General features: G+C 47.7%; 1 protein-coding gene and 1 pseudogene across 11 annotated transcripts in view; one reads left to right on the top strand and one right to left on the bottom strand.

Moving 5' to 3' along the window:
- The first annotated feature begins 8,758 nt into the window (after window positions 1-8,758).
- Window positions 8,759-16,920, top strand: part of BCL2L13 (BCL2 like 13) — a 105,695-nt gene continuing 97,533 nt past the window's right edge. For 3 of the 11 annotated variants that reach the window (XR_004442336.1, XM_033233007.1, XM_033233018.1), the window contains exon 1: window positions 9,223-9,543. Coding sequence is in view for 1 of the 11 variants with exons in the window: in XM_033233006.1 (XP_033088897.1) it covers window positions 9,192-9,543 (352 nt within the window). In the remaining 10 variants the exon portion in view is untranslated. The other 8 variants (XM_033233015.1, XM_033233011.1, XM_033233006.1 and 5 more) reach the window with 7 other exon arrangements.
- On the bottom strand, window positions 13,086-13,199 carry LOC117096792 (annotated as a pseudogene).

Genomic DNA, 16,920 nt, shown 5'->3' with positions numbered 1-16,920 from the left:
TCAGCCTCCCGAGTAGCTGGGACTACAGGCGCCGCCACCTCGCCCGCTAGTTTTTTGTATTTTTTAGTAGAGACGAGGTTTCACCGTGTTAGCCAGGATGGTCTCGATCTCCTGACCTCGTGATCCGCCCGTCTCGGCCTCCCAAAGTGCTGGGATTACAGGCTTGAGCCACCGCGCCCGGCCTTATAACCTTCTTATAAGCTTACTTTATACCCTTTATAACCTGACTGGGTTTCACCATATCGGCCAGGCTGATCTCGAACTCCTGACCCTGTGATCTGTCCGCCTTGGCCTCCCAAAGTGTTGGGATTACAGGCGTGAGCTACAGCGCCTGGCCGGTACACATATTTTTAAGGCTGTTAATACATGCTGCCATTTTTTTCCCCATAGTGTACAATGTTCCTTGTAGTGTATGACAGATTGGTATACACATTTGGTATACGTATTTCAGAATACTGATAATGCTGGATAAAGGAAAGATTTACCCACAGAACAATAAATGCTGCCATTTATTAATATATTTATTAATACATGTTGCCATTTTTTCCATTTGTACTAGTGCACAGTGTTCCTTGTAGTGTATGACATATTGGTGTACATATTGGTATACATATTTGAGAGTACTGGTAATGCTGGATAAAGGAGGGATTAGCCACAGAACAATAAAACAGGGCAAGAGAAACTGATGCAATTGACCTTAACTCGATCACTATTGAGCTAAACCAGATTGGATTGTCTAATTTTGTTCATCTTTTGCATTAATAGCTTCATTATTTATCATCCTAAAAAACAGATTTCAGGAGTATGCCACCCTCTAGCATCCCTAGGTCAGGCTGAGATGGAATTAACACATTTTGATGACAATTCCTCCTCTATTTTTATAGTGTTCTGCAAATGACAGGTTTTGGAGAGTAGAAGCAGCAGTCTAATGCCACATGTCAAATTGTTTCTGAAATTAATGTCCGGAATGGATGTAGCACTGTCTAGATCAACCATGCTTTTGTTTTTTGGAAAACAGTGTGATAATCTTTATGATTCTTCTTCTTCTTTTTTTTTTTTTTTCTTCTGGAGATGGAGAGTCTCGCTCTGTCACCAGGCTGGAGTGCAGTGGCGTGATCTCGGCTTACTGCAACCTCTGCCTCCCAGGTTCAAGCAATTCTCCTGTGTCAGCCTCCCGAGTAGCTGGGACTACAGGCATGTGCTACCATGCCCAGCTAATTTTTGTATTTTTAGTAGAGACAAGGTTTCACCATGTTGGCCAGGCTGGTCTCAAACTCCTGGCCTCAGGTGATCCGCTGGCCTCGGCCTCCCAAAGTGCTAGGATTACAGGCATGAGCTACTGCGCCTGGCCACGATTTACTTATTTTTATTTTGAGACATTAGAAAATACATAAAAATACAAAGAATAATTTATTCCCATACCAGGTACCACTACCCAAAATTAACAATTAACATTTGTCACGTTTACTTCAAGACTTCACTTGAAAAACAAATCGTAGATATAGTTACTATCCCCTTTTGCGGCACCTACTCCTCCCCCATGTTAGTTTCTCTTTAAAACTCCATTTTCTTCGGTTTTGCTGATTCACCAAGGAACAGGCCAGGTCCTGTCTGAAAAGAATGTGGTAAGCTTTACAGAGATAACCTCTGGAGGGAAAGAGTTGTTATGAGTACAGGCAAAGATGAGCCAGTTGGTAGTTGTCCAAATCCAATTTTCTCCTATACGCTTAGCTCTTGTGGAGACATTTTAAAACATATTTTCAGACAAGTTCCAAAAAATTCCACTCCTAGATAAGCCTATTTGTGGCTTCACCAAAATCACTGGCCTAGATTCCTGTCAGGTTAGTCAGAAAGAGATGGTTCATGTGCTCTTACCTACACCCAGGCAGGTTTACTAGATACCGAATCAGCAGGATAAATAAGCTAACGCTGGAGTTTGCTCAAGAGGACAAAGAGGGAAAGACTAGAAGTAAATGTGAATAATCTGTCCTTAAATGTTGAGCAAATAATTTGAAAAAGAAAAAACAAAGTGTAGCCAGAAATAGTAACTCTAACTTAGGTGTCTGCACTTTTTGCCTCTTCCCAACCACATCACTATGCTACAGTGATTTAAAACCTAGATGGCATCAAGTCACTCCCCAATTTACAACTCTGTCATGGCTTCCGCTTGCTCCTGAAGACTTCCCCGCTGGCTCTAGTAGATGAGACTACTGGGTCTGGCCCTGTATACTTGCCTGCCCTCATGACCCCTCCTCCCTTTGCACACTACCTCAAAGCTTTACTACTTTCCTTTCCGTTTTTTTTTGAAAACATCAAGTTTTCTGCTTGAGAAGTTCTTTTCTTCCCCTTACCACTTAACTTGGTTTTCATCCTGTAGGTCTCAGAATCTCTTTCGGGAGAGCTTATCCTGGCCACCCTCTCACCTTCTTCGCTATTCCAGTGAAACCTTGTCTGTTTCAGGACATGCCACCTTCTTTTTGTTTGTTTTGGTTTGTTTTTTTTGAGATGGAGTCTTGCTCTGTTGCCCAGGCTGGAGTGCAGTGGAGTGATCTCGGTTCACCACACCCTCCACCTCCTGGGTTCAAGCGATTCACCTGCCTCAGTCTCCCGAGTAGCTGGGACCACAGGCACGTGTCACCACGCCTGGCTAATTTTTTTGTATTTTTAGTAGAGACGGGGTTTCACTATGTTGGCCAGGCTGGTCTGGAACTCCTGACCTCATGATCCACTCGCCTCAGGCTCCCAAAGTGCTGGGATTACAGGCATGAGCCATTGCACCCGACCCATGCCATCATCTTAAATAATTTTTACTTTTTTTCTGTTTCAATGTTTTTCTTTTCTGGTTTTCCAACTAAGATGTTAGTTTCACAAGAGGGACCATGTCTGATGTACTCATCATTGCTTTTGCTAGCATCCAGCCTGGTTAATGGCAGGGATTCAATAAACAATTGATTGGCCAGGTATGGTGGCTGGCACCTGTAATCCTAGCACTTTGGGAGGCTGAGACAGGCAGATCACTTGAGCCCAGGAGTTTGAGACCAGCCTGTAGTTCTTGCTATTTGGGGGTACAAGGCCAGAGGATTGCTTGAGCCTGGGAAGTCGAGGCTACAGTAAGTCATAATCACATCACATCACTGTACTCTAGCCTGGGTAACAGAGTGGAAGTGGAGACTCTGTCTCAAAAGGAAGAAAAAAAAAAAGCAACAAATGACTGATGAATGGAAATGAATAAAATGAGTAGAGTCTAGTTTAGAGTAGATAACCACATTAGGCTGTAGGCTAGAGATTTGTAGCGCCTATTAAAATCTGTCCAAAACTCCCCCCAAAACTGACCAGGTGCAGTGGCTCATGACTATAATCCCAGCACTTCAGGAGGCCAAGGCAGGTGGATCACTTGAGGTCACGAATTCAAGACAAGCCTGGACAACACAGCAAGACACTATCTACCAAAAAATACTGTAAAAAATTGGCCGGGCGCGGTGGCTCAAGCCTGTAATCCCAGCACTTTGGGAGGCCGAGGCGGGTGGATCACGAGGTCAGGAGATCGAGACCCTCCTGGCTAACACGGTGAAACCCCGTCTCTACTAAAAATACAAAAAAACTAGCCGGGCGCGGTGGCGGGCGCCTGTAGTCCCAGCAGGAGGCTGAGGCGGGAGAATGGCGGGAACCTGGGAGGCGGAGCTTGCAGTGAGCCGAGATCGCACCACTGCACTCCAGCCTGGGCGACACAGCGAGACTCCGTCTCAAAAAAAAAAAAAAGGCTGGGCGCGGTGGCTCAAGCCTGTAATCCCAGCACTTTGGGAGGCCGAGACGGGCGGATCACGAGGTCAGGAGATCGAGACCATCCTGGCTAATACGCTGAAACCCCGTCTCTACTAAAAATACAAAAACTAGCCGGGCGAGGTGGCTGGCGCCTGTAGTCCCAGCTACTCGGGAGGCTGAGGCAGGAGAATGGCGTAAACCCAGGAGGCAGAGCTTGCAGTGAGCTGAGATCTGGCCACTGCACTCCAGTCCGGGCGACAGAGCGAGACTCCGTCTCAAAAAAAAAAAAAAAAAAAAAAAAAAAACCTGTAAAAAATTAAATAAAAAGGGTCGGACGTGGTGGCTCATGCCTGTAATCCCAGCACTTGGGAGGCCGAGGCGGGTGGATCACAAGGTCAGGAGTTTGAGACCAGCCTGGCCAACATGGTGAAACCCCATCTCTACTAAAAAAAAAATTAAATAAAAAAACTCTGGCCGGGCGCAGTGGCTCACGCCTGTAATCGCAGCACTTTGGGAGGCTGAGGCGGGTGGATCACAAGGTCAGGAGATGGAGACCATCCTGACTAACATGGTAAAACCCCATCTCTACTAAAAATGCAGAAAAACTAGCCAAGCGTGGTGGCAGGCGCCTGTAGGCCCAGCTACTGGGGAGTCTGAGGCAGGAGAATGGCGTGAACCTGGGAGGCGGAGCTTGCAGTGAGCCGAGATCATGCCACTGCACTCCAGCCTGGGCGACAGAGTGAGACGCCGTCTGAAAAAAAAAAAAAAAAAAAAAAAACTCCAAATACCATAAACTGCTGTGATTAAAGTCAATAATTTCTATAAAAGGGCTATATTATTTTATGCAATTTTCTGAAAAGACAATCTCTTTCCTCATTGAAATGCCTTAGCACTTCTGTTGAAAATTAGTTAACAATTCTGGGTTTTCTATTCTGTTCCATTGACCTGTATGTCTAGTCTCAAAATATATATATTCAAAAAATAAAATTAAAAAGGGAAGGCCAGGAGCTTTAGGAGGCCAAGATGGGAGAATTGCTTGAGGCCAGGAGTTTGTGAGCAGCCTGGGGAACATAGCCAGACCCATCTCTTTTTTTTTTTTTTTTGAGACGGAGTCTCACTCTGTCACCCAGGCTGGAGTGCTGTGGCCGGATCTCAGCTCACTGCAAGCTCCGCCTCCCGGGTTCACGCCATTCTCCTGCCTCAGCCTCCCGAGTAGCTGGAACTACAGGCGCCGCCACCTTGCCCGGCTAGTTTTTTGTAGTTTTTAGTAGAAACGGGGTTTCACCGTGTTAGCCAGGATGATCTCGATCTCCTGATCTCGTGATCCGCCCGTCTCGGCCTCCCAAAGTGCTGGGATTACAGGCTTGAGCCACCGCGCCCGGCCAGCCAGACCCATCTCTACAAAAACAATCTTTTTTTTTTTTTTTTTTGAGATGGAGTCTCGTTCTGTCGCCCAGGCTGGAGTGCATTGGCGTGGTCTCGGCTCACTGCAACCTCTGCCTCCCGGGTTCACGCCATTCTCCTGCCTCAGCTTCCCGAGTAGCTGGAACTATAGGCGCCTGCCACCACGCCTAACTAATTTTTTTGTATTTTTAGTAGAGACCGGGTTTCACTGTGTTTGCCAAGATGGTTTTCATCTCCTGGCCTTGTGATCCGCCCGCCTCAGTCTCCCAAAGTGCTGGGATTACAGGCGTGAGCCACTGCGCCGGGCCAAGGTTCAAGTGATTCTTCTGCCTCAGCCTCCTGAGTAGCTGGGACTGAAGGTGCACGACACCACATCTGGCTAATTTTTTGTATTTTAGTAGAGACGGGGTTTCACCGTGTTGGCCAGGAATGGTCTCCATCTCCTGACCTCGTGATCCGTCCCTCTTGGCCTCCCAAAGTGGTGGGATTACAGGCGTGAACCACTGTGTCTGGCCTACAAAAACATTTTTAAAAAATTAGCCACGTGTGGCCCAGTGTGGTGGCTCATGCCTATAATCCCATCACTTTGGGAAGCTGAGGTGGGCAGATCACTTGCGGTCAGGAGTTGGAGAGCAGCCTGGCCAACACGGTGAAACCCAATCTCTACTAAAAATACAAAAATTAGCCGGGCGTGGTGGTGCATGCCTGTAATCCCAGCTACTTTGGAGGCTGAGGCAGGAGAATCACTTGAGTCCAGGAGGTGGAGGTTGCAGTGAGCAGAAATCTGCCACTGTACTGCAGCCTGAGCGACAGAGGGAGACTCTGTCAAAAAAAAAAAACAACAAAAACAACTTAGCTATGTGTGGTGGCACAAATCTGTGGTCATTGACACTTGGGAGATTGAGGTGGAACAATTGTGAGCCCAGGAGGTCAAGGATGCAGTGAGGTCGGGTGTGGTGGCTCACGCTTGTAATTCTAGCACTTTGGGAGGCTGAGGCGGGTGGATCACCTGAGGTAAGAAGTTCAAGACTAGCCTGGCCAACATGGTGAAACCCCATCTCTACTAAAAATACAAAAAATTAGCCAGGCGTGGTAGCGGGTGCTTGTAATCCCAGCTACTCAGGAGGCTGAGACAGGAGAATCACTTGAACCCAAGAGGCGGAGGTTGCAGTGAGCCAAGATCGCGCTACTGTACTCCAGCCTGGGCAACAAAGAGTGAAACTCCGTCTCAAAAAAAAAAAAAAGGATGCAGTGAGGTATGGTTTTACCACTGCCCTCCAGGCTGGGTAACAGAAGCGACACCTTGTCTCTAAAAAAATAAATAAATGGCCGGGCGCGGTGGCTCAAGCCTGTAATCCCAGCACTTTGGGAGGCCGAGACGGGCGGATCACAAGGTCAGGAGATCGAGACCATCCTGGCTAACACAGTGAAACCCCGTCTCTACTAAAAAATACAAAAAAAACTAGCCGGGCAAGGTGGCGGGCGCCTGTAGTCCCAGCTACTCGGGAGGCTGAGGCAGGAGAATGGCGTAAACCCAGGAGGCGGAGCTTGCAGTGAGCTGAGATCGGGCCACTGCACTCCAGCCTGGGCGACAGAGCGAGACTCCGTCTCAAAAATAAATAAATAAAAATAAAATAAATAAATAAATAAGACCAGACATGGTGGCTCATGACTGTAATCCCAGCACTTTGGGAGGCCGAGACGGATGGATCACCCAAGGCCACGAGTTGGAGACCAGCCTGGCCAACATGGCGAAACCCTATCTCTACTAAGAATACAAAAAAAAATTAGCCAGGTGTGGTGCCAGGCGCCTGTAATCCCAGCTACTCAGGAGGCTGAAGCAGGAGAATCGCCTGAACCCAGGAGGTGAGGTTCAGTGAGCTGAGATCGTGCCATTGCACTCCAGCCTGGGCGACAGAGCAAGACTCTGTCTTGAGAAAAATAAATAAATAAATAAATAAAGGAAAAGACTGAGAGCAATGTGAAATAAATGAACTTAAGTATGTATCAAATTGGTAACGTTAGTACCCCCCAAAATAAATTATTTCATGTAACATTTTTGAAAGTTTTTTTAGGAAAAGTGTACATACAATGAACTGCACAGACCTTAAAAGTAAAATTAGGGCCGGGTCCGGTGGCTCATGCCTGTAATCCCAGTGCTTTGGGAGGCTGAGGTGGGCGGATCTCTTGAGGTCAGGAGTACCAGACTAGCCTGGCCAACATGGTCAAACCCCGTCTCTATAAAAAATTTTTTAAAAAGCCAGGCGCGGTGGCTCACGTCTGTAATCTCAGCACTTTGGGAGGCCAAAGCAGGCGGATCACCTGAGGTTAGGAGTTCAAGACCAGCCTAACCAACGTGGAGAAACTCTGCCTCTACTAAAAACACAAAATTAGCTGGACGTGGTGGTGCATGCCTGAAATCCCAGCTACTTGGGAGGCTGAGGCAAGAGAATCGCTTGAACCTGAAAGGCAGAAGTTGCCTGAGCTGAGATCGCACCCCTGCACTCCAGCCTGGGCGACAGAGTGAGACTCTGCCTCAGAAAAAAAAAAAAAAAGTCTTCATTTATGGTTACCCATTTCACTGCAACCTTCGCCTCCCAGGCTCAAGCGATTCTCCTGCCTCGGCCTCCCAAGTAGCTGGGATTACAGGCTCGTGCCCCCATACCTGGCTAATTTTTTGTATTTTTAGTAGAGATGGTTTTTTTGTATTTTTAGTAGAGATGGGGAGTTTTACCATGTTGGCCAGGCAGGTCTGAAACTCCTAACCTCACGTGATCCGACACCTTGGCTTCTCAAAGTGCTGGGATTACAGGAGTGATCCACCCCACCCGGTCTGTACTATTAGTTCTCCAAGGTCACTAAGCTTTTCCTTTGCAAAACTCTATGTCTCTATTAATGGCACCATCCTTTCCTCAGTCACTCGGGATTAAAAAGCATCCTGTGGCACCAGCCCCACAATAGCAGTTCAACTATTTTATTTTATTTTATTTTATTTTATTTTTGAGACGGAGTCTCGCTCTGTCGCCCAGGCTGGAGTGCAGTGGCCAGATCTCAACTCACTGCAAGCTCCGCCTCCCGGGTTTACGCCATTCTCTCGCCTCAGCCTCCCGAGTAGCTGGGACTACAGGCGCCCGCCATCTCGCCCGGCTAATTTTTTGTATTTTTTTAGTAGAGACGGGGTTTCACAGTGTTAGCCAGGATGGTCTCGATCTCCTGACCTCGTGATCCGCCCGTCTCGGCCTCCCAAAGTGCTGGGATTACAGGCTTGAGCCACCGCGCCCGGCCGGTTCAACTATTTTAAATCACTTCATTTAGAGTAGCTTTGTTGAGATATAGATCTCATACCATACAATTCACCTATAGTGTACAATACAATAGTTTTCAGTATTTCAAAGAGTCGTGCCACCATCACACCAAAAAGAAACCCTGTATCCATTGGCACTCACTCCCCATCAGGATTTTATCACTTCTGATCTGGCTCAGTATTCTCCTTGTCAATGTCCTTCTTGTTCCAGTTCAGAACACACACCACGGGCTATTTGCTCTCCCTAAAACACATTGCATCCTCTCTCCTACATACCTTCCGATACTCCTCCAAAGAACTCTTGCATTCAAGTAAACAAACATCCTTAATACAAGTTAAGTATGTTCCACGCACTGTGCTAGGTACTGTTAACAAAAACGGGTTACTACTGTTAGGACTTCCTTCATGCCGTGGCGCTTCTGCTCAGCCAGCTCCGTTCGCCTAGGAGGACCTCTCTACACGACCCCACTATATCCCCTCCCCGGAATTCCTTCCCAACCTTCAAGGACCGTCTGCCCCAACTAGTGGCTAACACCGCGGCTGTAGTGACTGTGTAGATACTTATTTGATCTGCTCCCTTGGCAAACACTTGAAACTCAATACATGTTTGTGGAACTGAACATAGGCTGTGTACGCAGTAAGGCTTCTTTTCCTGGAATCGCCAGCCCTTCCTCCGACACAGAGACCAGCCGGTCAGAATCCCAACCCCTCGACTCCAGAAATGATTTGGGAAACGGAATTTCCGAACGTCAGCAATCATAGATTTGGGCGGGCTAGGAGGGTTTGGGTCTTCAGGTCACATCTGCGCGGAGAGACCTCCGGCCTCGGTGGTCGGTGCTTCCGCTCCGGATACCCTTCCGGTTCTCCGGATACCCTTCCGGTTCTCCGGTCGCCCTGGTCCCGCCCGACGCCGGCCGTGACGAAGACACGCTGGGGTGACCTCACCCTCCAACATGGCGGCGGCGGTAGATTAGGGCTGCGGGTCGGAGCATTCACCGCTGCTGGGGGACCCTGTCGGAAGCAACCGCCGCCGCCACCTCTTTCATCTCTTCTGGGGCAGGGGCCAGGGCCAGGTGAGGGGAGTGGGGTTCCGGGAAGGCTGAGATGTGTGAGGAGGTGGTTTTCACCTCGGTAGAAAAGTGCCCAGAGACCGTATCGAGCCACCGGCTGACTCCCCAGTGGTTCCGAGGACGCGTGAGTTTGAGTGTGTGTGTCTACACCCGCGCTCCTTCGCCCGAAGGTGCTCGAAACTTAGGGGTCCGCTTCACCCAGACCAGACCTGGCCGCCCGGCCCCGCCGCTGAGCAGGCTTCTCCCGGCGTGGGGTGCAGGAGGCGGAGGAGCTCGGCCCTGGCTCCACGCGCTGTCCTTCCCCACAGACAGCTTCACGTGGAAAACCCGGGTCCATTTTTAGGGCTAAACTGGAGAACGGCGACTTCTTTTTGGTTGAGGGAAAGGTTTTCCAGCGATTCCCTTAGGACACTTGAAGATTATCTTTGCCAGTCTTAGTCGTTTCTTTTCAGAGATTTTTAGAAGTCTTGTTTCTTAACCTTAATTCACTGCTGTTCTGACACCCATTCTTTTTTCAGAAAAAAAAACTGCCTTCTTGTCCGTGGAGGCAATACAGTTCACATGGAGTCATTTTTCCCGTTTGATTTATCCTCCCAACATTCTGTAAAGATCCTTCTTTTGCCTTCATAACCGACTTTTTGAGTGGAGGCACTAACCTAGCGTTGAAAATCGGACGGATCTGTCCAGTTGTTCCCATGCTGTTGACTGATGGCTTTGGTTAGCTCCCAGCCACTCCCTGCACAAGTGTTTGTTTATCCAAAATAGCTATCTCACTGTCTCTGTTTAGAAGTTGTGAACTAAGCTGACAGCCCTCTCTCCTTACTTTTATTTTTTTGTTGTTGTTGCGTAAAACAAAACAAAAACTTGTATGGCGAAATTGTAAGATTTCCCCTGGAGGTTTAGTATAAAGCAGAATGTTGCTCTCTGCCCTGACTTGTGTGACCTTGGATGAGTTAGTTGCCACACCCTTCAGATACATTTTTTTTTTTTTTGAAACGGAGTCTCGCTCTGTTGCCCCGGCTGGAGTGCAGTGGCCGGATCTCAGCTCACTGCAAGCTCCGCTTCCCGGGTTTACGCCATTCTCCTGCCTCAGCCTCCGGAGCAGCTGGGACTACAGGCGCCCGCCACCTCGCCCGGCTAGTTGTTTTGTTTTGTTTTGTTTTGTTTTTTTTTTGAGACGGAGTCTCACTCTGTCGCCGGGGCTGGAGTGCAGTGGCCGGATCTCAGCTCACTGCAAGCTCCGCCTCCCGGGTTCACGCCATTCTCCTGCCTCAGCCTCCCGAGTAGCTGGGACTACAGGCGCCCGCCACCTCGCCCGGCTAGTTTTTTGTATTTTTTAGTAGAGACGAGGTTTCACAGTGTTAGCCAGGATGGTCTCGATCTCCTGACCTCGTGATCCGCCCGTCTCGGCCTCCCAAAGTGCTGGGATTACAGGCTTGAGCCACGGCGCCCGGCCTGTTTTGTATTTTTTAGTAGAGACGGGGTTTCACCGTGTTAGCCAGGATGGTCTCGATCTCCTGACCTCGTGATCCGCCCGTCTCGGCCTCCCAAAGTGCTGGAATTACAGGCTTGAGCCACTGCGCCTGGCCATTCTTTCTTTTTTTCGCTTGAGCCACTGCGCCCGGCCATTCTTTCTTTTTTTCTTTTTTCTTTTTTTTGAGACAGAGTTTCACTCTTATTGCCCAGGCTGGAGTGCAATGGCTTGATCTCGGCTCACCGCAACCTCCGCCTCCCGGGTTCAAGCGATTCTCCTGCCTCAGCCTCCCGAGTAGCTGGGATTACAGGCATGCGCCACCACGCCTGGCCAATTTTGTATTTTTAGTAGAGACGGTGTTTCACCATGTTGGTCAGGATGGTCTCGAACTCCCAACCTCCAGTCATCCACCCGCCTTGGCCTCCCGAAGTGTTGGGATTACAGGTGTGAGCCACCATGCCGGGTGAGACTTTCGTTTTTACACCCCCCCCCCCCATGAAGTATTCTTTTCATTTTTAACCCCCCGTCTCCCCCAAATGAAGCATTCTTCATTTGGTAATAGGCAGTTAAAGGTATTGAAAATCTTTTTACTCTGAATGGTCAGGTACTATTCTGTATTTTTTTTCCAATGGCTCATTTTTTATGTGGAAGAGTATATTCAGTAGTTGGATTCACTTTTTATTTTATTTTAAGCTGTCTCCTACAGCAAGGACCAGTAGTTGAATTCAACTGAAAGATGTCTAAGACTATATCCAACCAGTCTTGTAAAAAAACAGACTTGTGTTTACTAGCACATAATCTAATAAACATTATTAAATATCACACACACTAAGCTTTTAGGACAAGTGGTTTGCAACAGTAATAATCATTTTTTTTTTTTTTTTTTTTGAGACGAAGTCTTGCTCTGTCGCCCAGGCTGGAGTGCAGTGGCCGGATCTCAGCTCACTGAAAGCTCCGCCTCCCGAGCTTATGCCATTCTCCAGCCTCAGCCTCCAGAGTAGCTGGGACTAAGTTAGCTGGGACTACAGGCGCCCGCCACCTCGCCCGGCTAGTTGTTTTGTATTTTTTAGTAGAGACGAGGTTTCACCGTGTTAGCCAGGATGGTCTCGATCTCCTGACCTCGTGATCCGCCCGTCTCGGCCTCCCAAAGTGCTGGGATTACAGGCTTGAGCCACCGCGCCCGGCCTTGCAACAGTAATAATCATTATTAAAAACATTTTATTTGGCTGTGTGTGATGGCTTATTATAATCCCAGCACTTTGGGAGGCTCAGGCAGGAGCATTGCTTGAGCCCAGGAGTTCGAGACCAGCCTGGGCAACATAAGGATACCTTGTCTTCACAAGAAATTAAAAAAAAAAAAAAAAAAAGCCAGGCATAGGTCCTAGCTACTTGGAAGACTGAGGCGAGAGGGAGGACTGCTTGAGCCCGGGAGATCAAGGCTGCTATGAGCTACGATTGCTCCACTGTACTTCAGTCTGGGTGACAGAGAGAGACCCTGTCTCAAAAAATATATATATGTTTATTTATTAAATAAATATATGTGTATATATATATATTTTCGAAATGGAATGTCACTCTGTCGCCTAGGCTGGAGTGCAGTGGCATGATCTCGGCTCACTGCAGACTCTGCCTTCTGGGTTCACACCATTCTCCTGCCTCAGCCTCCCGATTAGCTGGGACTACAGGCGCCCGCCACCATGCCTGGCTAATTTTTTGTATTTTTTTAGTAAAGACTGGGTTTCACTGTGTTAGCCAGGATGGTCTCGATTTCCTGACCTCGTGATCTGTCTGCCTCGGCCCCCCAAAGTGCTGGGATTACAGGCATGAGCCACCACGCCCGGCCTAAATATATATATATATATATATATATTATTGTGAAATACTTTAGGCATACAAAACACAAGTTTTAAACATTCACTTTGTAGTTCTAGTCTGCATTTATCATTTTTCAGACAGGATTTTGATTTGTATCTTATTCCAAGTAAATGTTCACCAAGAGTTCTTGTTTAATATATATACAGAGTGGGGGTGGGTAGTATTTTCAGATTAGTTTATTTTTTTAATTTTTCCTCCTCAGATAGTAATGTGCCAGTGAGCCCAAGAGGCAACATGGTTTGAGGGAGTCACATGTCACGCATTAGCATGAAACCCAGTCATCTTGGTTCTTTATGAACCACAAAAGGATCGGAGTAGCTGATTTTTTTGTAGCAACTTTATTGAAATATAATTAACATACCATACAACTCACCATTGTACAGTTCACTGCTTTTTAGTATATTTACAGAGTTGTGCACCTACCACCACAATCATTTTCATCACTTCAAAAAGAGACTCCCACACCCATTAGCAGTCATTCTTTTTTTTTTTTTGAGACGGAGTCTCGCTCTGTCTTCCAGGCTGGAGTGCAGTGGCCTGATCTCAGCTCACTGCAAGCTCCGCCTCCCGGGTTCCCGCCATTCTCCTGCCTCAGCCTCCAAGTAGCTGGGACTACAGGCGCCCGCCACCTCGCCCGGCTAGTTTTTTGTATTTTTTAGTAGAGACGGGGTTTCACCATGTTAACAGGATGGTCTCGATCTCCTGACCTCGTGATCCGCCCGTCTCGGCCTCCCAAAGTGCTGGGATTACAGGCTTGAGCCACCGCGCCCGGCCTAGCAGTCATTATTACTGGCCCCTCTACTCCCACCTCTGGCAACCACTGATCTACTTTCTGTGTCTATGGATTTGCCTATTCTGGAGATTTCACGTAAATGGGATCACATCATATGTGTTTTTTTTTTTTTTTTTTTTTGGTGAGCCACCGTGCCTGACCAATATGTGGTCTTTTGTGTCTGGCTTCCTCTCTTTTTTTTTTTTTTTTTTTGAGACGGAGGCTCACTCTGTCGCCAGGCTGGAGTGCAGTGGCGTGATCTCACTGCAACCTCCGATTCCCAGGTTCAAGCGATTCTCCTAACTCAGTCTACTGAGTAGCTGGGATTACAGGTGGGCGCCACCACACCCAGCTAATTTTTGTATTGTTTTTTTTTTTTTTTTTTTGAGGCGGAGTCTCGCTCTGTCGCCCGGACTGGAGTGTAGTGGCTGGATCTCAGCTCACTGCAAGCTCCACCTCCCGGGTTTACGCCATTCTCCTGCCTCAGCCTCCGGAGTAGCTGGGACTACTGGCGCCCGCCACCTCGCCCGGCTAGTTTTTGTATTTTTAGTAGAGACGGAGTTTCACCGTGTTAGCCAGGATGGTCTCGATCTCCTGACCTCGTGATCTGCCCGTCTCGGCCTCCCAAAGTGCTGGGATTACAGGCTTGAGCCACCGCGCCCGGCCTAATTTTTGTATTTGTAGTAGAGACGGGGTTTCGCCATGTTGGCCAGGCTGGTCTCCAACTCCTGACCTCAGGTGATCTTGGCCTCTCAAAGTGCTGGGATTACTGGCGTGAGCCACCGCACCCTGCCTGTCTGGCTTCTTTCACTTAGCATAATGTTTTCAGAGTTTATCCAAGATGTAGCATGTATCAGTACTTCATTCCTTTTTATTGCTGCATTATATTCCATTGTATGGACATAGCACATTTTAAAAATCACTTCATGGACAGGTTTTTTTTTTTTTTTTTTCTTTTTTTTTTGTGAGATGGAGTCTCGCTCTATCACCCAGGCTGGAGTGCAGTGGCGCTATCTTGGCTCACTGCAAGCTCCCCCTCCCGGGTTCACGCCATTCTCCTGTCTCAGTCTCCTGAGTAGCTGGGACTACAGGCGCCCTCCACCACGCCTGGCCAATTTTTTGTATTTTTATTAGAGAGAGGTGTTCACTGTGTTAGCCAGGATGGGCTCGATCTCCTGACCTTGTGATCCGCCCACCTCGGCCTCCCAAAGTGCTGGGATTACAGGCGTGAGCCACCGCGGCCCGCCAGTGTTTTTTTTTTTTTTTGAGATGGCATTTCACTCTTGTTGCCCAGGCTGGAGTGCAATAGCGCCATCTCAGCTCACTGTAACCTCTGCCTTCTGGGTTCAAGCGATTCTCCTGCCTCAGCATCCTGAGTAGCTGGGACTACAGGCATACACCACCATATCCAGCTAATTTTTTTTGTATTTTTTGTAGAGATGGGGTTTTGCCATGTTGCCCAGGCTGGTCTCAAATTGTTAGACTCAAGTGATCCTCCTGCCTCTGCCTCCCAAAGTGGTGGGATTATATGCATGAGCCACCACGCCTGGTCCGTAATGCTGCTTTGAGCATTCGTGTGCCAATTTTTGTGTAGACATGTGTTTTCATTTTTCTCTGTTATATATCTAGAAGTGCAACAGAGTAACTGAATTTTATGTTCTCATTTTACACAAGCCATATACAGGAAGCCTCATTATTGTGAAAGTCAGATTATTTAGGACGGGATGAAAGTAAGGCAGTCGTCTGTGAATTATCTGCAAATGCCAACTGCTGAGTGAAAATATTTTTGGGTAGCTCTTAACACAGGATTGAACAATTAGGCCTGTTTTAATTGGAAAGGGAGTAGTGTCTACACTAGAGTTCTAGTGTCTGGTGAGTTTTGAAAATACTTGTCCAGTTGCATTTTTCAGATGGGTGGGGCGAATTTTTTGCCATTTCGTAGTTTTTTTTGAGATGGAGTTTCACTCTTGTGAGGTCTTCACTCCCAACCTCAGGTAATCCGCCCGCCTTAAGCCTCCCAAAGTGCTGGGATTACAGGTGTGAGCCACCGCACCCAGCCATTTCATAATTTTTATTAGGATTATTTTACCCTCTTTCAGAGAAAGTCCTAGAATTCAATAGGAGCTGGTAAAGCATGGATTAGAAAATAGCTTTGGACTCCATATTAACTTGTGGAACTTAAAAAAAAATTCCCTATTCAAGCCACTGGTGAGTCATGAGACTAAAGAGCTGATAACCAAGAAACTTAATTTTTTTTTTTTTGAGATGGAGTCTTGCTCTGTCGACCAGGTTGGAGGGCAGTGGCATGATCTCCACTCACTGCAAGCTCCGTCTCCCGGGTTCATGCCATTCTCCTGCCTCAGCCTCCCGTGTAGCTGGGACTACAGGCGCCCGCCACTGCACCTGGCTAATTTTTGTATTTTTAGTAGAGATGGGGTTTCACCATGTTAGCCAGGATGGTCTCCATCTCCTGACCTTGTGATCCGCCTGTCTCAGCCTCCCAAAGTGCTGGGATTACAGGCATGAGCCACTGCGCCCAGCCTACTTTTTTATTTTGAGACAGAATCTCACTCTGTTGTCTAGGCTGGAGTGCAGTGGTGCGATGTCGGTTCATTGCAACCTCCGCTTCCCCGGTTCAAGTGATTCTTCTGGCTCAGCCTCCTGAGTAGCTGGGAATGCAGATGCACGCTACCACACCCTGCTTATTTTTGTATTTTTAGTAGAGATGGGGTTTCACCATGTTGGCCAGGCTGGTCTCAAACTCCTGACCTTAGGTGATCTGCCTGCCTGGCCTCCCAAAGTGCTAGGATTACAGGCAAGAGTGACTTCGCCTGGTCTATTTATGTTTAAAATTACAGATTTTTGATTTGCTATAGATTTATCGAATGTGAATTTTTATTTTTTTCTTTATAAACTGGGATTATAATTGTGTTCAACTCTGTATTATTGGAGTATTTAATAATTCTTTTTTTTTTTTTTTTGAGATGGATTCTTGCTCTGTCACCAGGCTGGAGTGCAGTTTCACTATCTCAGCTCACGGCAACCTCTGCCTCCCAGGTTCAAGCGATTCTCCTCTCTCAGTCTCCTGAAGTAGCTGGGACTACAAGCGTGTGCACCACGCCCAGCTAATTTTTGTATTTTTAGTAGAGACGGGGTTTCACCATGTTGGCCAGGATGCTCTCCATCTCCTGACCTCGTGATCCGCCCGCCTTGGCTTCCCAGAGTGCTGGGATTACAGGAGTGAGCCACCATACCCGGT

The sequence above is a fragment of the Trachypithecus francoisi genome, unplaced genomic scaffold (assembly GCF_009764315.1).
Source record: "Trachypithecus francoisi isolate TF-2019V2 unplaced genomic scaffold, Tfra_2.0 Lachesis_group14, whole genome shotgun sequence".
In the NCBI taxonomy this organism is placed as follows: domain Eukaryota; kingdom Metazoa; phylum Chordata; class Mammalia; order Primates; family Cercopithecidae; genus Trachypithecus; species Trachypithecus francoisi.
This window is presented reverse-complemented; position numbering and strand designations above follow the sequence as displayed.